The 23,591-nt window shown below is 39.5% G+C and overlaps 1 protein-coding gene across 5 annotated transcripts in view; it reads right to left on the bottom strand.

The window, feature by feature from the left end:
* ctnnd2a (catenin (cadherin-associated protein), delta 2a) overlaps window positions 1-23,591 on the bottom strand; it is a 318,237-nt gene that overhangs the window by 172,208 nt on the left and 122,438 nt on the right. For all 5 annotated transcript variants that reach the window (XM_088071967.1, XM_088071968.1, XM_088071966.1 and 2 more), the window contains exons 4-6: window positions 10,617-10,651; window positions 9,345-9,449; window positions 2,956-3,128 (exon numbers count right to left, since the gene is read on the bottom strand). In XM_088071967.1, coding sequence (XP_087928093.1) covers window positions 2,956-3,128; window positions 9,345-9,449; window positions 10,617-10,651 — 313 coding nt within the window. The remainder of the gene's footprint in view (window positions 1-2,955; window positions 3,129-9,344; window positions 9,450-10,616; window positions 10,652-23,591) is intronic.

Here is a 23,591-nt window from a genome sequence, read left to right as displayed (position 1 = left end):
ATCTGGATGCTGATCTTATACATCTTTTTCATGTTTTTGGATGACATTCCTGCTGGAGTATGTCTGGCTGTGAAGATTTTATTTCAGAGGCTTTAATTAGTGATATTTCACTGTAGAAAGTGTCACTATACTCCCTCACAGCCATTTCCAACACTGCAAATCTATGCTATCTGTAGCGACATGCTAACATTAGGAAAATATGTAATCTCTGTTGCCGATGTTGTTAATTTTTTCCCATTCTTCATGGAACATGTCCAGTTGTGAAGATTTTAGTTATTAGCAGCTTTGATGAGTGATTTTCCACAGTAGAAAGTGCTGCTATACAATATGTTACAGTCAATCCTAAGGCGACAAGTTGCCAGTGTTTAATTTCTTTCTCATTTCCGTTCAAATTTCTGATATATCATGTCTGATTTTGTACAGATTTTGTTTTAGAAGCTTTTATTGGTGATTTTTCACGATAGAAAATGCTCCATTACATTCCTTCCCCTTGCTGCAATGACGGTGCAGAGACACTGAGAGTGGAGGTCTGGAAACGCTGGTCAGTCGCAGCACAGTGGACTTTTTTGTGAAAGGGCTTAAAGAAACAAGCAATAAAACAGGGTGTCTCAGACAGGGTGAATACATGTGTTCCATTTGTTTGTTTTTTTAACATTTAGATAAAAGCATGTAAACTTGTTCGAGTAGAAACTCAAAATGTTTGATACAATAGTATAATCCTGAATATAAGTATGATAGGTCCCCTTTAACAACCCTATTAATTGCTTATGTGGCTTGATTGTGTTTAACGCTGCAGATGTTCTACAGTCATCAAGATGCAAAGTGAAACAGAAATAGACTTTAGACTGATGAGGAGGAGAGGGGGCGAATGAATACATAAACAGATGGATGGGTGATTCTCTAGCTAAATAAATAATGAGAATAGATGAATTGTTGGCTGAGTTAACTAATAAATAGAAAGCTGGACGCAGAGCACTTTCTCCATCCCATTCTATGTCATCTTGCAGTGCTTCTTTTCTCCTCCAGTAAAACACTGGGATGTTTGAGGTGCCATGTATCCATGCATTATTAAAGCAGGGCCTCTCAGGGTTATAAATACCCCACAGAAGAGCAGCAACATGCTAGACCTTTCACTCTCACTCTCCCTGAAACAGTCACTTGTGCAAACTTTTGTACACACACTGAGTGCACAATAAAACAGCCCGCGTGTGCATATGCCTGCAAGCACAGCGACAAAAACCTGCATGTACTGCACATGCATGCAAGCTGCACCTGCCTATCTGGCAGCACTGGCTTGCGTAAAGCTATTCATGAGCAACAAGCCCTGCTGACAACACTGGCCCCATTACACTGACAAGCCAAAAACATCAGAGAGGAGGGTACACACACATACACACACACACACACACACACACACACACACACACACACTCATGCTCACATAGACAGAGATGGTGAGCAGAGAGGACAGGGAGGGGAGACGGGGGGAGGGAAAAGAGGACAAGAACACTGCAATACAAGGGAAACAGAGGACAAGAAATATCATAGAATTCAGAATGCAGACAGAATAAAACTCCTTTTGCCTTATCTGTCTATATGCCCGTCTATCTGTTTTTCTATCTTTCAGTCTTTGCCTCTTGTATTTCTTACTTATTAAGGGAAGGAATTGGTACTTTCTCTGAAACCAGCTCTGAAATGAGTTTTGCTGGGACTGAAGGGGGAAATGAATGGATGTGTTCACAAAGACAGATGTCACCTCTTTCACCTTTCTCTTTCAAAAGACACATGAGCGGAGGAACACATACACACACAAAACAAAACAAAAAAACAAAAATCCATTCACGTCCTAGAAGCCTTACTGAGAACATGTGCAGGTACTTGCAAAGATATATATATATATATATACTCTCAAAGGGCTGCAATCTTTTGTAAAATAATGATCTGGGTCATATTCATTGAACCTAAAGATTTCCTCTTACTTTCAATTTATAACCATCTATCACAAATAGAACATTTGCCCCAGACACTGGCAAGACCTTTTAATGAAGCACTGCAGCTGCTCACTGATTTAACAGACGTGTGGGTGTCTGTTTGAAAGAACACATCTGTGCATGTAAGCACGTGTGTATGCAGTATTACCATTGATATGTTAAGGACATGAAAATTGGAAATAATTGGCTCCTGTAGGTTGGAGAGTAATTAGGTGGGTTTTCTCTCTTTATCAGCGCGCTGCTGTGATTAATATGTGACTTTGTCTCCAGCTTTACTTTTCAAGTCTTTATAAACAAGACACTCGCTGAGATTTCTCTGTGTGCATTTAATCATCTCTTCATTTTGGTCTAAGAGCGTCTGATTACCTGTCTCCTTCTGAACAGCTTTAAAGATTTCGTCTAACCCCGTCTCTCACCTCCTGGCAAATACAGACATGCAATGGGTTGCTTTAAAAGGCGGTTGTAGTGACTCAAGCACTTCAGGAGGGCTAATTAAATGCGATTCTGTATAAATATGTGATCAGCGAGACCAAACTGTGATGTCAAACATTTGGTGAGGGCAATGAGAGTCACGTGTAGCTGGAGAAGCGCTATGCAAGATAGTACATGAAAAAAAGGGGGTTGAGGAAAAAGAGGGGCGATGTTCGCTCATCTGTGACAGAATAACATAATAACAGAGGAATCTGAAAATCAGCATATATCTCAACGTTTTTTTTTTCTTTCTTGGCATTCCTTCACTGAGCATGAGAGTACAGTTCAGCTATAAACGGTGGACAACTCACTTCAGGTGAGTTACTTTCATGTCCAAACTCCTTTGATGTCTATTATTAAAATGCCCTGGCCATCGGTTTAAGTTTTCTAAGATCAGATAAGTTTACACAAATGGCAGATGTTTGATTTTTTGTTGTTTTTTCCATCAATACTTGCATGCTCATTATCATCTGTGTACAGCTGCATTTCCTACCTGGTTGTAGCTGTGCACGGCTCCTCCAACCTGCCCGCTGCGCTGAGGAGTTGCTGCGGAGATGCTGTCGCTAAGGGCGAGGGTCTGGTTGCTATGGTAGCTGGCAGAGTACTGGAGCGAAGCCTCCGGGGTGGAGTTGAGCTGCAAGGAACTCTGGGAAAGAAGAGCCGGTCCTACCGATATAGACAGGAGTGGTGTATGGTTGGGTAGGTGGTGGGGGTTTAGTTGAGTTTGTGCGCGAGTGTGTGTGTGTGTGTGTGTGTATAGAGAGAGAGTGAGAGAGTGAGTAAAGAGAGATTAAGAGTGAGAAAGAGAGGAGGCGTGAAGGGGAGAGATTGAGAGGCGAAGAGTGAAATGGGGAAGAGAGAGAGAGCAGCAATTTAGAACAGATAGTGCAGCAGTGCAGCACTCTGAGTTGGAGATGGCATACATAATTTATTAGCAGAGGGAAAGAGAAACAGAGGAACAGAGAGAATGGGAGGAGGAGGAGGAGGAGCAGGGAGATGGAGAGGATGGGAGTAGGAGGGCTGAAAAGGAGAAAGTTGTAATGGATGGAACACCTAATAACTTGATTTGTTACCTCCCCAAACATGTTCATTTTTACCTTGTTCTGTCGACTCAAGCAAAACTTGACCCCTCGTGTAAGATACAAGAAAGTTTGGAATCAATCACGAAACACTGTTTTGTCACCGTTGTTCAGCACACTTTGCAGAATATTCAAATATGGCTTCGTACTTCATTGGCTAGAGTACGGTCATTTCATCTCGCACACATTTTAACAGCCTGAGCATCTTTTTGTTGACGTAGAGGACTACACGAACCAAATCGGCTTTAGTCACTGATGACTGTAACGGCACACAAGACACACACACGACAACCACACCCCCCAGTTTCAAAGCAGCATCATCCCCACCACCTGACGCACTCGCTGCTGTAGCGTCAAATAATAATCCTCTCTCTGATTCCCATGCTGTGCGCATAAAGCTCATATTGATCGGGAATAAGAACATCATACGGCAGTTTGTCAGATGGACTACCTTCCAAACTGTGGAGTGATGAGGCGAACCGAAGGGAACTGTTACAAACCACCCGATAATTGGTGGCGTTTGTGTGAGCGGTTATAAAGGTTATCTGTGTGTGTTTGTACTTGTAGTTTGGTTTTACTGAAGAGCAGTTAGGTCTGTGACCTGTTCACTCAGCAGTGTATAAATATTTCATAAAGTCGCTATTTTTACTCTCTCTCTCCCTTGAATCCAAACTCCATGTGTATAATGTTACAGTTATGTAGTGTAAGGAAGCCAAAACTAGGATGTTTTTTATACTTTCCCAATTTCTAAATGTGAATATGTCCTTATAACGTCGACAAAAAGTGTCTTCCCCTGAGCTTGCTGGCATGTTAGTTTCTTTTTTCACCCAAAATAACAAAGGCCCCCTTATTATTATTCTCCCATATCTATTTGCCCGCTCTCTCTATCTCCCTCCCTCTATTTTTCTCTTCCCCCAGAATCCCTCTCTCCCTCCGCGCTGTGAACCAAGATCAACTCCTCTGCTTCTTGCCTTCACAAAAGACTTGTCTTTTCTCATCTCGATTCATCCCTCGCTTTTTATGAATTATTAAACAGCACTTTGAGTTACGAAGACTGAGTGGGAGCTCCCAAACTCATCATCACTCGTCCTTGGTGTTTGTTACAATGTGTGCACCGTGCGACAAAAACTGTGTGTTTGTTTCAGTGTTGTATGTGTGACGTAAAGTGTGTTTGTGCCTGATAGTCAGATGATAGGGAAGTCATTAGGCTGATGGATGGGGAAATAGTGTATTTAGGAGGTCGTGTGTTTGTGCATGTGAACATTTAAGCACTCTATGTGTGTGCATTCAGGTTATGTGTGTGATTATGTGTGTATGAGGGAGAGGAAATGAAAAACACTGTTGCTAGAAGGGATTTAAGTCCTTTCATGCCTCTGTTGAGTCTCATAGACTCCGTTCTCACATGAAAAATTTATATTTCAGCAAGTCAGTCAAATTATGAGTAGAGTTGGGAAGATTCCTCACTTAGCCAGTTTGGTCTAGTATACGAGCTTAAACCGGTTTGATTTTATGCAAACTGGCTGAAACAGCATTTGTCATTATGACAAGTCAGCAACCTGAGCTGATGGCGTCACGGAGCTAAATCCGACTTGTATTGCATTAGAAATAAGTCATATGTGATTAACATAATTTTATATTTATAAACGGACTAACAGAGACACTAGTGTCTCACAGGCCAGTCATAATTTACTGCCAAGCCAACAGTGGCAACATGAAGGAGATCAAGTTGCCACCTTAGAATTATGAGGTCCTATCTGCATTTTGAGCTGTTCTGAGATATTAAACTTCAAAGTTTTGCATTCTAAATAGCAAAAATTGCAACAACAAAAAAGTCCAAAAAGGGTAATATGGCAACATTTTAGATTTGAAGCCAATTTTAGAGGTTTCCTAACTAACCGCGAGTGACGCAGTACTGCTGTTTTGAGCTGAACTTTTGTTGGATGCTATGTATCTTTTTATTCCTGCTGCTGTCTTCGAGATCTTTGCAATGGGTGAGAAATGGCTGATTCATGAAGCTGAAATGAGGGATTATCTTTAAAATACTTCCTCATTTCATTACAAGAACCAAAACAAAGTAAAGGCTGGCTGGAAGAAGACCACCAGGGAACTGGTAAGACTAGCAACCTAGGCTACTTGCTGTTGGCTATACTGTATGTCATTTCCAGTAAGTATCACATATATATTATATATGAAATATAAAATGTGTTTTTGTTTAAAATGTAATGTACAAATGAATGAAGATAGAAAGTAGACTACTCAACCATTATCTAAGTGGTTACATCTCTTGTCGATCTTCAGTGCAACTCTGATATTTTAGGCCTACAGTGGTTTGTGTACATTAAGTAACAGAAAGTTATGTTTAACCCTTTGAAACCTCAGCAAACTGGCTTAACTTCTTCCAAAAACACGGGAAGAGGGCGACGAGAATCTTAATGAGAAATGGCCAAAAAATTTGAGATTACTAAAAAAGAAAATATCTAAAAATAACAAGAAGAAAAAAACATAAAACAACAAGATAGTAACCTCAAGTAAGTGATTGAAAAAAAGTTTCTTTTTTTCTGTAACACATTTTAATAATAAAGAGAATTATGATTATAGTTTTCTAAACATTTTCCCTCATTTTTTGATGATATTCAATAATTTCCTCACACCTAATGTTGAGATCATTTCCTTGTCACCTTTTATTTATTTATTTTATTTTTTTTGCAGTTTGTGGTATATAATATGCCAAGTTGCTCTTTACGTGTTTTCCCGTGTTTTTGAAAGAAATCAAACCAATTTTCTCAGGTTTCAGAGATTTGAATGCTCGTAAAAGGCGCCTGAATGCAGCACAAGAAAACGGATGTCGATTCAGGTGTTAAAGGGTTATGGGATGAGACGCGGTAGCCTGACGCTCGTTTGCTGTTGGGACGTTACATCATAATGTTCCATTTTGGAGCAGCTGCTGAGTCAAGTGGGAAACCTGGTAAAATAAAATCTGATATAAAAGTCCATTCTGGTGCCTGGCTTATTATCAAACTGGTTTGGAAAGTTTTGTGCCAGCCAGACCCTAATTTGAGCACCATATTCTTACTATGAAATGTTCACACACACACACACACACACACACACACACACACACACACACACACACACTTCAAGACAAGGGATGACCTTTTTCTTTTTCTTGATCTTTTTTAACAGCACAATACACCGCAGTAATTGCTTTGAGAAGTACATTTCATATCCCGATATTAACTTTTTTGTGAGGTTGTGACTTTCTGAACACTTATTTATCCACATGGCTCTGTTGTGACACCTTACCAGCTCTAGTATCAGCTGACAGCAAAAAGCCTCCCTCTTTTGTGCCACCTTTCACTCAAAACAGCGACATGTCACTACTCTGTGTATTTACTGGTAAGCTATTTGCAGTGCTACCATTTGGGGGCAAAAAAAAAAAGAACACACATACACGAACACAAATAGCGATGCTGAATTTATCTGCACCCACACATTGTGATGCTTTTGGTAGAAACCCATTTGGGAAATGGGAAAAACAGCTGGGAACGGAGCACCCACAATACGAGTGCTCACAATGAGAGTGCCATCTATTTGGACTCAGATAAAGCAGAAGTGACAGGGACTGAGGCACTTCCTACAACGCAAGATAAGAATCAAATTATCTGACATGTCTCCTCACTGTTCTGCATGTGTTTAAATGTTACCAGTTCTTTTTTTTTTATTAGCAACAGAATTTGGAGTTAATATTAGCTTAATACATCCTATCTTGTTCAACTTTTGTGCTTTCCCTCATACACATCTCATGATCTGTACATACTGTAAGCAGATGCATGTGCCATGGTGTATAAATGTCATGTGTGCAGCTGCATGTATTACATAGGTGCTCCTCACTAGCCTGCCCATTCTGATAGTACTACAAACAACACATGGTAAAACTTAAGCTATAATATGTAAGTAAACGCTTCATACAGAAATGCGCTGAGCAGCATGTAGAGTGCAAGTTCCTAAAATGCCATCCATTACTGCAATATCAACTATCAAAAAGGTCAGCAGACAATAAGTGAAATGGGAATGCAGTGTTCCAAAACCAATGACCTGCAAAGAAAATGCCAAGCACATTTAGCAAAAACTCACACCCAGACTGCCTCTCAATCATTGTTGGGATTGGTTTTATCAGAATACAAGACCTGCAGGATGGAAAGGCCACTTGAAACTGATACGTTGTTGGTACAAATCCAGGAGCAGTATGGTGTGTTGATGTCTGTCTCCACAACAGAAGAGCAATGACATTTGTATCTGCACATAGATCAACACTTCTGTTATAACAGAAGAAGGCCTTAAAAAAACACCAACCCCCAGGTGACAATTTGTTTATAAACTACTCACCACATGTTACTTGAATTTGTGAAGAAAACTGAGAAAACTCTTGATGAATTGAAGTCATAGGGGTCCACATTTTACAGCAAAATTATATTAAACCTCTAACACAACTTGTGCAGTAATTCAAGTCTCATTTATCCAGTCGTATGCTCACTGCTTCCCTAACAGACGGCCCTTTCAGACACGGGAAGTTAACTGAAAATGAGCCTCGCTCTCATCAAATCCAGAGTCTGTTGACAAAAACAATAATTTTACCCTGCTGAACACAGGAGCTGCTGGTGTTGCCTCAGTCAGTTTTTCGTTTGTGCTATTGTGTCTTTGCTGAAGCTGAATTAACCCTTTAAAGTACCAAAGTGACATAAACTAAGCGACTGAGGCAGTGTTAGAGTAGCAGCTCCCATGTTCAGCGAGGTAAAATTACTGTTTTGGTCTGGCTTTGGAGAGAGAAAAGATAAGTTTCACTTCTGTTGGAAAGCACCGTTTGGGAAGTGCGGAGCATCAGATTGGATAAATGAAACCATTCACACTGCTTAAATTGTGTAAGACTTTGAAAACAGATGTTTTGACAGAATTTTGCTGTCGTTCATCAAGAATTTTCTCCATTGCCTCCAGTTTTTTTTCCCACCAGTTTAGCATAAACTGGGGGGAGACATTAATGTGGTCTATTTGAAGGTGAAGTATTCCATTAAAGTTTTGGAGTCATTTGTATTTGTTAATCGACTGCGCCAACCTTTCAGAGCCAAACAATAGCTTTAAATAAATTTCTCTGACTTGATGTGTGTGAAGTATATATTCAAATTTTGAAATACTGTACTTACTTAATCTCACTCTATACTTAATATCTAATCTGCAACAAAATCCTCCCTTTGTCTCAACTTGCTTACTGTAAGTAGAAATTAAATCTGAGTGAAAGCACAATATTAACACGAGGAATTGCTGCACTCAGGCCAGATATCTAATGTCCTTCGGGACTAATAAGAGTGCATTTTCTCATTTCCTTTCGGGAAAACAAAAATAATTATCAAACAATACACGCCATAATCCTTCCGTATTTAAACCAACCACAGGTGTATTATTTATTAAGATTGCCTGTGTATTTGTTTCCCCACAGTCACGCTTTTTAAGGAGTCACTGTGCATGACAATTAAAAATGAGATTTATTTTCCTTTCTGTGCAGTCACAAGTTTGTTTACTATTGTTGGAGTGCCTGTTAGAGTTGAGCAGACCTTGATTTTGACCTATCATGTGTTGATAAAATAAACAACTAATTTCCTGTCTGCGAATGAAATATTTCAAGAACAAATGTGAATAAAGCTCAAATTCCTTTTGTACCTTTGTGTTCTTAGACTGAAATTGTATTTTGTTTTGGTTGCAGTTCTGCTTTGGTCTGAGTCACATCAATAAAATTGATAAGTACACTTACGTTCTCCACTGTCAAGTATTCCTGATTCCTGGAGGGAGCGAATGCAGGAATCCACCAATTCTAAACCAGTGGTCAGCTCGTCCTCGATATCTTTTTGTCCATCCGCTGTAAAGGAGAAAAAGAGGATGTAAGCAGCAGATTAGTGAGAATACAGCCAAAGAGTGTATGTTTGTGGTCTTTACATATGCAAATTAACACTGACTGTCAAAGCCAACATGGGCCTTGACCTGGCACCACTTTGACATTCTGATATATACTAAGCGTGTGATTATGTGAGTGTGTGCGCATCTGTGTGTGTTTGCAATCATCTTTTGATCCATCAGGTATGTGGGTGGGTGCCTCTGCCCATACATCACTGGGTTGCTGGTATAAATTCCAAATGTTTGTTGACACACAATTTGCCTAATGTGTCAATCAGGCATGAGGTGGGTCAGGCCTTGTTGGTGTCAGGGCAATAAATCTAACCCTTAATTCAGGATGTGTTGCAAATATAAAACCCTTGTGATATGGGTGACAAGTCAAGGTTGTAAAAGTCCAGTGTGAAGGTTTTAGGGGGATAAATAGGCATGAATGAAATATAATATAATAAGAATGTCTCGTATAATCATCTGGAGATAAGAATTGTGTTTCTGTTACCTGAGAAATAGACATTTATATCTACATAGTATGCCATGTTTCAACTCCATGTTGCTACAGTGGCCCAGAATGGACAAACCAAACACTGACTCTAAATTGTACAATGAGTTGACCCACATGAAAGATTTCTATAAGATTTATATTATTTCTATAAGATAAGTAAAATTGCTTTATTCAGTGTCTTTTTTTTTACCAGTTTAAATAACCAGGTCCACTTGTTGTGGAGACAAAGAGACTTCTATGGATAATTTGGCTCCTGATAAAAATCTCATGAACATCTGGATCTTAAGTTATCAGAGAAAAAGAACAGCCCATCTGCGAGAAGCCAAACAGCATTAGTGACACTGATTTATAACATGAAACTGCTTTCTTCAGTCTTTTTATCGGTTTAAGTGACCTGGAATATTTGTTTTGGAGAAGAGACCTCTGCGGAAAATTCTGCTCCTGGGAAAAACACTGAAGGAATCTTCACTGCTAGATGCTACTAAATCCTTCACACAGTGAAAAGGTTTGAGGAGTCAGATCATGCAACAATGCCTCTGCATGCATGACTGAGCAATGAGCATGTGCGTGTGCATACGCGCGTGCATGTGTGCATGTGTGTGTGTCTGTGTTTGAACAAATAGTGAACTTTACCTTGAGCATTCCAGCGAAACTGTTCATCCGTTGAACTGCAAAAGAAAGATGCAGAATAAGAATAATAAAGAATAACAAAAAAAAAACAATAACAGAGAAGGCAGTTGCAGAATATGCAACAGCATTTTTACATCAAAGATTGCAAAGATACATATTAACAGAGTTTCCAAAGTGCTAAAATATGAGGAAAAGTAAAATAGCACCTTGGAAAGTGACTGCCAACTATACTGTACTGAAAAGAACCATGGCCTACATTTCTTTTCACTGCGGAAGTATGCAAAAATAAACAACAAAATAAAAAGAAAATAAAACTCACTCCTAAATGCCATTTCAGTTGTTTGTCAGCACAGGCCAATTATCTTTCTTTTTTTCTTAAAAAACTAACATTTTACAGAATGAGTTCCTGTGACTTCAGGTGACAATCCTTTTATTCACACATGGACACTGTTGTAGACACTAACACAACTACACAAGGACGCAAACATTCACACAGAGGGACAAATGAGACTTCTTTCCCATTCTCTTGATGGCTGTCAATTGATCGGTGATTGATGGGGGGTTGAACAGAGAGAAAAAGGCAAAGAGGAGGTAGAAAGAAACAGACGGGCAGAAAGAGAGAGTTGGAGATGAGTATTGAGCCGCCTGCTGTGTGATCAATGCAGACATGGACAGACTAACTGATACATATAGACTCTTTCATCTGACTTCATCTACACCATTAGACTTGCTGTCTGGACTAGCTGGCTTGTGTCTGCGTTTGTCCCATTTAGACTGTTTGGTATTCCACATATCCGGCTTTCTAATTGCGCGTCTGTGTGCGTGTGCATGTGCGCCTTGGGTGTCATTGTGCAATTTGTGTCTGAAGTGCTTGTGCGCTTTCATGTGTGTACAAGTTTGTTGAGGTATATGAGGACGAGTGAATACATTTACATGTGTTTATCTGTGTATTTGTCTGGTTGACTGAGATGGTAATGGTCTTCCAGACATGGGCATTCTCTAAATAGCTTTTATAGATTGATTCGACTGTTCGAATAAGTCTTGATTTAAAGACAGTAGCTCATTGCTGGAGCCTCGGTGTTGGCGTAATGCATGCAGTGATTTTGGAACCAGCTAAGACGAGAGGTTGCAAAGGAACAAAGAATTATAGCTATGTGGGAATAAGTAAAGTCTGTTAACTTTACTTTAGAAATATTTTTTCTTCAATGAATTTCAGTCTGCCAGTTAGACAGTTTGGCTCGCTGCTGTCCTTGCAGAACCTCAGGACCTGCGCTGCTGACAGGACAGCTGGTTCCGGAGCGTGACGACCATACCAGAGGTCAGAGTCTGTGTGGACTGAACGGATGGGCGCTTCAGTCACGCTTATGGGCCGACGTCTCACTTAAGGTGTGAATATTTGTGTCAGACTGCAGACGTCGGCACACCACAATCTGTAACCATTCATAACCTAAATGTTTCAATAATAGAAGAAAAAAATTTTGAGAACTTTGCAGAGCATACAGAGGAACAGGGCAATTGATTTTGAAAGTAGTCAGTGTTTACCGCAGAATTAGAGTGCCACCAATGGGACTACAGCAATGCAAACTTACTTTTTATGGTTTGTTTGTTTTTTTTTACATGCATGCGTGTCCCTTTCTATCAGAGATTATTTTTGGTCCCCTCTCCAGATTTGGTGGTTTTTGTAAATCAGTCACCGCATCACATGTGGAGCTTTCAATGAGTTATTTTTTTTCCTCAGCAGCAGTTTGTGCCTCGTGGGGAGGATAACTGATCTGTTGATCTGTTCAGGGATGATCAGATCAGATCAATAGATGAAGGGAGCAGCTCTTGTTACTGAATGCAAACATTCACTGCACCTGACATTCTGCTGCTCCATCTGTGCCCCGAGTGGAGTAATGAATAACCAAATGATACATATATTTCAACAACATTCATAATGAACTGTCAATTTAAAAAATAAAACAACAAAAAATATTTGTGGCAGATGTTTTATTTGCGGCGAGCAGCCACAAATATATAAATGCATGTGAAACCCTGAGTCAGAAGGCAAGAAGCCAATCTTGTGACTTTTATCACCAAAATCAGATTCTGAAGGGATTCAACATGTGGTTTTAGATGTTAACAAAAGAAGAAAAGAATGCAGCTTTTTACCTTGCAGTGAAACACTCGCATGGATCAATATTAACGTTTAGCCCAGAGGTGAGCAACCTAAGAGCCATTTTTGACCATATAATAACTTTAAAAAAACTGTCTGGAGCCCAAAGCAAGTTTAGGTTTTGCAGAGTTGATGGTGAAAGCAAACAAATTCATCCACACACTATCAAATTCTTTATTTTTCTCTTGGAGTGTTCCTGTTTTGAATTTGAAATCCATAGCTGGCCGAGGTTGGGAGACTCAAGACTAGCAACTGCTATTGAGGTCTGGCAAAACTTCGACAATAAGGCACCAGGCTATAGACACCTGAGGCACATTAAAGTTGTTGTTTTATTGTTTCTGTTTTTTTTAATGCGGTTGCATATTTTTACAGCTTTAGAGCCAACAATGATAAATTAAAATTAAAATATAAAAAAAGAATAAGTCATTTCTGTCAAACCAAAAGAGAGCCAGGAAACTAAAGAGCTGCATGTGGCCACAAGTTTTCTTTCCCTGGTTTAGCCTATAATCAATAGTTTTGTGTCTCTTGCATTTTTGACCGTGTCTGCATCACTTTTGCTCATCTTGCCCCTCAGGATGCAGCTTGTCCTGCATTCCTCTTTAGCTGAAAGTAATTATTATGTGGCTGCTAATCACTGCGATGCACTAGTGCAGCACTAAAGAGGGGACAAGCATGAATGCAGGAACAGTCTGATCAGTTATAAATTACCAAAGCAGAAATTAAATCACCTAATTATCAAATCAGAGCAATGTGGGCAGAGGAAGATTCAATAGATAAATCTACTTGAATGAAGCAAATGGCTATATAGTAATTCTATTTTTTTAGAAGAAACTGTTTTAATGATTTTTACATGCACTATCATTTAATCTTTTTACCTGCCTACACACTTGCTCTGAACTGCAACACTTCATTAGCGCTCTGCTTTTTTCCTTTTATTTCACTCATTTCTTTTTGGAAACCAAAATGATGCAATCAAAACGAAATGCTTTGTGGAAATAACGCACAGTTGAATATGCAGCCAAATTTTCTCTTTTGACTGTATGTTCCTGTTCATGATGAACAGACTACATTCAAATGAACACTGTTAAAACTGTTAAAACTTACTTAACAATTACTCACCAGCTGGGACTAACTTTGACTGATATCAGCAAAGGTCAATTTTAAGAAAAAATATTTATATAAAGACTTTAGGAATATTAAGCCTATTGAAACACTTCCATTGTTGGGGCAGCAACAGCGTCAAGTGTAGAAACACAGGGTTGTGACCAAAAGGTCATTGGTTCAAATACTCAGACCAGCAATGAAAATTAAAATAAGGCAATGCATCCCTAGTTGCTTCTCTATGGTGAATATTATTAAAGTGTGGCTGCACTGTGCAGCCTCCCTTTGTGAATTTGTCTGACTCTGAATATGAATAAGGATTATGCTCAGCAAATCTTTGCTTGGCAGAAAAAGGTTCAAATAAATACTCATAAGACTGACCAGGGCTTTTCTGCTGAGGGACTGCAAGTTCCCTGCCATGTGCCAGGCCTTGTTTCTCTATTATAGATAAGAGTTGGAAGTTTTTTGGTTCAATTCTGCCTTTTGATTGCAGCTTGTATTGGCCTATGCTTCTGATTCTTTTTCCATGTGTAAGAAAATGAACCAAAATATGTCACAAGCAAAGACCATCTACAGGCTGCCATAAGTGAAATTTACTGTATTATACTTGTTTTACTCAAGGCATTGCCATAATAAATGTTGGTATTGTATGTTTCTGCAAACCACCTAATATTTGTACGTTATTATAGAGAAGATATGCTGACATTTTACATTGCTTTACATTTCAACAACGCTGTGGTTAACGTGGTTACGCTGAGGCATCCAAAACACTTGGTTATGTTTGGGAAAAGATCATGTTTCAGCTTTAAACACCTTCAAAATTTTAGTGGAACAATGACAGCTAAAAATGCTGCTGATGTCTCGCTTAAAGACACCCTGTTTTGGTGGCACAATCAATGCTAAAGGTCTAAAACAGTGGTCCTGGCAGCTGTTTTACTAAGATTTGGTCACACCATCCACTTTACCCTCTAACCCCTGATGGCAAAGTCAGTTCATATACATGTAAGCAGATCTATGTCACTTTAGAAACATTGATATGATATGTAATGTATCTAAGGTGTATAGAAATGCACCATGCCAACATTTTAGTGCAGTGACTGGGCTGAATTTACATGCTGGCCAGAGCCGACTCTGGGGCAATATATCAAGACCTGGCTGTATTTTTATATTGAGCTGCAGAAAATACTTCATCATGTCAGTCTAATGTCTTTTACAAGACTTGCAAACACCAACTCTGGGTCTTTTAAATAGTGAACATATCTGCTGACATACATGTCCAGCCATGCAGACAGAACAGCAAAGACCAGACTTTGCTCTCTAAGTGGGATCCAAAACATGTTTCTTGACAAATTCCAAGTTCTTTAATGTACTTGGAACCGGTTCTTGAAACCTAATCCTAATTATAGGTGGAGTGATTGCATTGCAGGCAAAATCTAAATTTGGGGGATGCAGAGAGGGGATGCTGTAGAGCTCAGGAAACACTGGCATTATACTTGTATATACAGACAGTAAAGGAGAATGATAACAAGGTGGCAGAGGAACTGTGCTTTCATGTGTCTGCAGGAAATACAACAGGATAACAGTAGTAAACATAGTGTCACTGTGTTAAAATGTGCTTGATGAGAGTGAGAGCGAGAGAGAGAGGCGAGGGAGAAAGAGAGAGAGGAAGAAAACTTTTGCATGAGACACTCAGGGAGCTGATAGACGGGAGAAAGAGATTTAATAAGCACAGCATTATTCCACAACATTGCACACTCTCGCCTGCAATGCCACAACACCGGTGAGGCAGCGCCTCTCTTTTAACAGTGAGCCGATATTAAAGAGACATTCTCAATTCACCACTCCACTCTCAACTGCCACACAGCTTACATCAACAGACAGCGTCCTCTACCGTTCCCCAGAAAATCCACATGCATACCCAAACACTCTCCTTTGCATTCACAAACATATAGACTGGAAGAAAAACATGGTTTTTCACTCCCAATTTGTGCATTTGTGTCTCCTGGGAATGTGAAGACTCAAGAACTTAAAGTATAACTAATGTATGAAAAAATAAGATGTAAACACAAACAAGCAAACTTTCTGGTGATGTGATAGCCTTGTGGTGACAAAAATATTTTTATTTACCAATTGGAGACCAACATAAGAGCTTAAGGTACAGTGTATAGTAATGTGAATATGTATATACGTGCATGTATGTTGGTGCCGTGTATCGCTATAAGAATCTGACTATACGAATCACGATACAGGGGTTATGATTCAATATATTGCGATACATTGTGATAATGTAAGGCAAGGTGCTATATTGCTTTTTTTTATGTAATTTTAAATTTTAAAAAATGCCAGGGTATAAAGAACTCACCACCAAAAAAGTTTACATAATGCAATCAGAACAGTCGGATCTGCATTTATTTATGTATTTATCACATTCCTCATAACATCCAATATCATAGCAATACTTTTGTGCAATCTGAGCAAAAGAATCAAACTTGTGTACCTCAGTGTAAAAAAAACTGCGCAGACAGGATTCTCCAACAATTTCAGAAAAATAAAAAATAATGTAGACGATTAAAAAGCGAAACGGCTAGCGAAAACGGAGGCTGAAAAAACTGCGATCAAACGGCAAAACTCAGCAGCGCCGATCAAATATAAAGCTATATTTAATACTGCGTTACTTATTTCTCACCTCAAATGTTTTCAGAAACATGTCTTAGTTTACCATTTAACTGTAATACGACACTGTTTGTTACCAGCCAGCTGCCATTGTTTTAAACAGACAAGTTCGGATTACATCACCCACTAGAAGAAGCGTTTACTGGTCTGGTACGGCGCAGTGCAGCCTATAGTTGTAGGTTTTCTACCTCTTGAGCAAAAGTGAACGCCACAGCCCTTTTCCTCTGTTTTCTCTGGTCATGTAACAGGTCTTTCTACTGCATAGACAGCCTTTTTTGTTTTAAAGACCATCCACCCAGTGGTGAAATACTTTTTCAATACTGCTCCTCTATGTGTAGTCTTATACTTAAGGTAAACATGTCAGTGATGTGTTTAAGATAGAAGTATATAGTCACTCAGACAGGAATCCCAGCAGCAACACCCTTTGTGTGTCATTAGTCCTCAGCTTGGAGAGCATTACTCTGAGAGAGTTACACACTGCCACACAAGGTTCTGCTCAAATCCTCCAGCTGCCTCCCTTCACAGATAATAGCACTTAAGAACACTTGCCTGTCCTGATAAGGCTGTCAGTGTGGATGTGTGTGTACGCTCCACAGTTTACTCTAACGCAAGAATATACACACACAAGCACACACTCTACAGGTGAGGCATTCAGCTGCAGATTCTGCACCTTTTCATGGTTACTTGTATCTCCACACACAAACATAGATGTACAAAATGTAAATACATACACAACAACATAGATCTCACACACACACAATGTGTAAAAGTTAGAAAAACATTGAAGCGGTTTACGTCTTTGATAATTGCTATCCTGTAGAGCTGGAGAGAAGAATAAATGGCAGGCTTGGTGTGCAGTCTTGGGCTATTTCATTATTGCCATCGTTTAAATAAGAGCCTAATAGACCATAATGCCCTGTCTGACATTTACTAATGCCTCAGCAAGAAGTTGCCCCAAATACTTCCTGGTGCTCTGAAAATTTGCTATCTTCACAGGCATAAATCCATATTTCATCATCAGTGTTTTTTTTATTGTGGAACAAGGGACATCAATTAATTTCAATTTTCTAGCAAGTGCAAGACAGGTAGGAAAGAATTTGTATTCTTTTGACATAAAGTGACAATAGGGCTGCAACAGCAAGTCTAATTTAATACGGGACACACACTAGGAACACCCTGCTGAGAGGGACAGAGAATAATAAAGCTATATTCATCTGAACGAGACAGACTTTGTTCAGTTTTCACAATTTTTCGACTCTGGATCCGACCCGAGGACACCAGAGATGAATGAAATGAAAAAGCAACACAGAGGCTGCCCATAGTTCATTTTCCATTGAAATAAAGACTAACCTGTCACAATAATGACATAAAAATCCCACACATAGTGGCCTCAAGGTTAGAGAGGCTGTCAATGAGCATCAAGACTAAGTAAGAAGTCGGAGAACTGGAACGGTGCTATTGATGAGGATATCCATTCATCTTCGCCTGCAAAGAGGTCAAATGTAATGGTCAGCTACAGTACACATGGGCGCTGGGAGGGATTCAGTGTTTCATTCAAGGAGAGCTGAACAAGCACGATGGATGGCCGCAGACACGGGAGCTTGAACCCAAGTTCTCCAGCTGAGGGGTGATCCCCTCCTGACTGCACCACCCTGTTTTTCAACCTTTGCAAAATGTCAGTTGTCAGAGAGACTGCTGTTCATCAGGGCTGAGATAAACCTGAGTGATAGAGAACCACTCAAGCCAAACAAGGGGAAGTTGGTCATTACAAAGCAGTCCAGTCTATTTAATAGACCTTGTTCATTAGGCTATAAACCTACTAATTAGCTTGGAATGAGGCTCAATAATTGCATTCCCCCCTTTCTATACACTGCATATATACATGTATATGGCTTTTCAGATTCAGAAAGATGGCATGAGGCTTCGTAGAACAATCTAAGTGTTGAAATGTTCCCCTCAATGCCAAAGTTTAGATGAGTAGTGAAGAACAGCACCAATAAACTTGTGCACTTTCCCCCAGCAGCATTTAGATGAGTCATGAAAGCCACAAAAACCTCATTTTCAACACAGTAGTGTAGAAACAGTATACCAGAGAGTCTCTTTGCCTTTATTTGTAGATGTCTTGCTCAATTCCCTGTGTGTTCAATAGATGGGGGCTTATAGATATATTCTGCTGATATACTCATGTTTTATGACTGACAGTAAAAACTGAATGCTGAGAGACATCTCAAGGACACTCATAGCATTTGGGAGCTGCGCATGGGTTGAATAATTATTAAACATATCGGCATTTAAGTTTCAAAAACTTTACTGAAAGCTGATTTTAAAGGTCCAGTGTGAAGGATTTAGGAGAATACATTGGCAGAAATGGAATAATCAGTATGTTTTCTTCAGTGTATAATCACCTGAAAATAAGTATTGTTGTGTTTCTGTCACCTTAGAATGAGCAGTTTATATCTAGATAGGAAGCAAGTCCTGATTTATGGAGATCACCATGCTCTGTGTCATGGCTCTACAGTAGCTCAGAGGGGTCAAACTGAACACAGCTTCCAGAACAAGCCATTCACTTTTACACTTATTCTCTTTTTTGCATCAGCCACTACAGTCAGAAGCCCATCTGCAACGGGCAGCATTGGAAAACCGCTGATTTGTAAGGTGAACCTTCTTTATTCAATGTTTTGTTTTAAAGAGGAAGAACCCTCTCTAGATTATTTGGCTCCTGGTGAAAATCTCCTTAACATTTGGATCTTAAGTTATCGGAAGAAAAAAACGTGAGTACACATTATTATGTGGTTGGCAAGCTTCCCAACTCTATGAGCCAATTGGTGTCAGAGATACATTGATTTTGTGTTTTTACCAGTTTTAATGAACTGCCTGTTTATTTTGGATAGGAGGAAACCTCTACTGATCACTGAGCTCCTGGTACAAACTTCCGAAACAACAAACACTAAAGGAATTTGAACCAGAAGTTTCAACTGGTTGCAATTCTGAAATCCTCACCACTAGATGCCACTAAATCTCTCTAAATCTTACACACTGATCCTTAAAGAATAATGTGTAACCGTATGCGCATCAATTGATGAAAGTCATTGATCCATCAAAAAAAAAGTCATTACTGATACGCAATAGACTCATTTATCGTAGGTTCACACTGCAAACAACATGACTCAATATATATTTAAATCACCTGCAAACAACAGGTAATTTAAATGCTGACAAACCGTGGGCGGTGGAACAGGCTGCACTTACATTTATATAACATATAGAGGCTAGTGACTAGACACTAAGAAGGTAATATTACTGAAACAAACAAACAAAAAGCAATAAAGTCCTCCAGAGCTTACAATGAAACTCAATGATGGGTACAGTTCCTCTCTAAATTAGGAATCTGTACTCTTCCGTATACAACTGAAAACACTGACTGCCTGTAATCAACTTCTCATCTAATTTGCACTTGCTTAGCAGAAACCTTATTTGTGAAATGTTTCCAGTGGGGTTCACAAGCACTGTTCACAAGCAACCTGCCTACCTACTTATTGAGCATTCACACACCCACTGACCTATTGACTGCATTGACTGCAATGCGAATACCGCCAGTCTGAAGGGCAAATAACTGATTTATTGGGAAGGGCAGAACCAGAGCCATGCACTGATATGGTGTGAAACTTTTATAAGCTTCTGTGTGACATAGCTGATTCTTTCCACAGAGAAAAATGCAATGTAATGTTAGGCAAAAATGTGCCTACTCACTTTCAGGAGTGGAGCTGCCTTGGGAACCACTTAATCTTTTTTGTAGATCTGTCTGTTGTATGGACACTTATCTACCCACTGGTGGTTGTCATAACAACAGTGTTGTACTTCATCATCGTCAGCATGACAGTGTGACACCATAACGGTAATCTGTCAATCAAGGCAGAGGAGCGGGCTTTAATGCTCTGCAAAGGATGTGGGGGTGGGGTGTGTGTGTGTGAGAGTGTGAGAGAGGTAGAGAGATTCGAACTCGCCTTTGTGTCGGGAGTGGGCGAAATGACAATGTGAATAAAAAGAATGAAATCAACACAAAAATACATCACACACAAGACTCGGACTAACAGGGAAATGTCAAAACACCAAGGCTGAAAAGGAAAATGTGTTGTTGTTTATGTGGATGCAGGTGCACCTTTACTATATATATATATATATATATATATATATATATATATATATACAGTATGTATGTCTTTTTGTGTGTGTGTGTGTGTGTGTGTGTGTGTGTGTGCGCACGCATGCGTGCATGTGTGAGCTTTCTGATACTCTATTCAGAAAGCAGTCTATTGTGCTCACAACAAGGCTGAGGACAAACTTTTGTGGATCTGACAGCTGAGTGACACTTCAACAGCCGGGCTGGAAGAGAATTGTCTAGTTAAAGTGTTCACTGAAATGACTTCTAATGCCTGACTACTGACAGCTGCAACAAAAACCCATATTCCTAAAAAAACAACAAAAAAAAACAAAGAAAACAATGCACCATGGTATTGACTAGTCCAATGGAGATATTTCAAATCTCTGCAGCTTTCCTCTCTCCAGCTCGGCTGCTTTCAAGTCCTACACACTCTTTTGCAGATGTTTAGCCTACAATCATTAACTGCAGACAACAGACCTGCTCTATGTAATGCAGCCTTTTTCTCATCTTCTATACACTTGCAGATGCAGGTAGCACACACAAACAAAACATTTATTTACGTCTGTAGGGGGGAAAAAAAACAATAAAAGGGGCAGCATAAACAATAAAGATGCAATCGCACACCCCTCTGTGCTATAAGTCATCGCTGCATCTGGAGGTTCATGTATTGAATACACACACATACATGTCTGTCCTAGTGCAGGGCTGCTCATTCAGACCTCCAAGACTCCAGGACTTCTTGATATCTTTTAAAAAATGTTCTTTTTTATGCATATTCACAATATTTAAACCATTTCCATTGACTGTGGATGGATTACTGGATGGGCCTACCTGGCACAGGCCCAGGGGCCAAAGTGCCAGGGGCCCCTCCTGACCTTCATCTGCGAAACATCACTTAAATTAACCATAATGACTTAGTAGAGACTCAAAATGACCACAAAGAGACACAAAAAGTCCAAAAAGAGATGCAAAAGAACAGCAAAGACATCCGGATAACAAAAATGGGAAAAAAAAAAACCCACAGAGACACAATATGACATCAAAGAGGCACAGAATGACCCCAAATAGGGACACAAACTGCCCGCAATTAGACAAAATTATCTTAAAGTGACACAAAACAACCAGAAAGGTGCTAAACTGGCCCAAGGAGACACAAACAAACACATGGAGAATCAAAATGACCACAAAGAGACACAAAAAAAGAGATGTAAGGCAACAGCAAAGGGACCCAGATAACAAAAATGGGCAAAAAGAAAACCAACATAGCAACAAAACGACCTCGAAAAGACACAACATGACCAAGAAAATGACCTAAAATGACCACAAAGAGGCACAAAATTACCTCAGAGACACAAAACAAACATAACAAGAATGAAAAAGACCCCAAAGAGACACAAAACCTACAAAGTCTGTTTGACTTGCTTCAATGTTGAAGAGTTGGTGGGGCCTTTTGCATGTCTGTGCCCAGGTGCCAATCGTCTCATAATGTGTCCATGCCAGCGACAGAAATATCTTAGGAAAGCCCCCTGCTAGATGAAGAACATGTGTGCATGCATCTTAAATGTGTAATGTGTATGAGTGTTTTTGCTGCAGCTTGCTTGAACACACACATTCATATAGTTACTTGTGTGTACGCATGTACAAAAATGTGGGTTTCCACCATGAGCAGTGACTGCTGATTGCACCATTTCAGCTTAGGAACATCTGCTGTGTGTGTCTAAATCACCAAGCTATTATAGTTATTATGATAGGTGGGCTATCACCGTTTTGCACTGGCACAGATAATGACAGAATACCTCCATGCATAATTCACCAGGGACGGGTGGCCTGACACAGGGTGTGCCCTGCATTATTGTGCTCCACACATACAGGGGCTGTCTAATATTAATACTCATCTAACAAGCCTCACTGCAGCAGAACTGTTATGACATATTATTGAACTGGAGATTAAAAGCTCTACTGCACACATTATGAAATGTTAGAATAAAAGTTTAACTTTTCAATTAAGTCAATTAATAGCAAACAACATGATACTGTTTTATTGCTAACTCACTGAGCTACAGATGCAGAAAGTTCATTCTGACATATTAATCCTATTAATCATATTTGCTAGATCTACATATTTAAACTAGAATAATTTAACATTTGATGCAATGAGAAGACTGTATACAAGAGCTGGTTTATAGTGCTGCTGGTTTGTGCATAAAGCTTTTTTTAATGCAGTATTTAGAGACCTTATATTTTGCTTTGTAGATCATACAAAGACCCAGGAGCCATATAAGGGGAAATATGTATTGTATGCATGTACACAGCAGGCAGTTTAGCACTGAGTTAATAAACTGCACAGTGGTAAATAAAGTAACCGTATACGAGCTGGAGGCTGCTACACCGAGTATCCATACACCAGGAATAGATGGGCTTTCCTCTCATACCTTTCCTTGTTAAACATATTTTGGTTTTTTTTCTATTTGTGTACTACATGGTATGTAATTTTTTCAATACTTACAAACTGATGTAAAACAAAAACAATTTAACAAACCCATCTGCAATATTAATTGAAAGGCATGCACTGTTGGCTCCATTAAGGCCCCCTTGACTGAGCCATAATCACATGTGACAAAGTAGCCGTTATATTAGCATAACAATACCAATTTACATATGAATAATAATACCACAGGCTGCTAAGTACACCAGCAAATTAAAGTCAAAAGGACAGATGATGTATCAGCACACTGCTGGCCCACAAAAACTCTCAATGAATTCAGAAAACAGTAGCTCCCGGAAAATAAATCAACAGTACTTCTATAGCACAGTGGCTGCTGTAATCATGGATAGACCACTGAGCGGGCCTACCGGGCAGAGCCACTAACCCCTGCTGCATGCTTTT

Source organism: Plectropomus leopardus, chromosome 21 (assembly GCF_026936395.1).
Source record: "Plectropomus leopardus strain MGB_pleo_1.0 chromosome 21, ASM2693639v1, whole genome shotgun sequence".
Lineage (NCBI taxonomy): Eukaryota > Metazoa > Chordata > Actinopteri > Perciformes > Serranidae > Plectropomus > Plectropomus leopardus.
The sequence above is the reverse complement of the archived record's forward strand: the minus strand, read 5'-3'. Positions and strand labels throughout refer to the sequence as shown.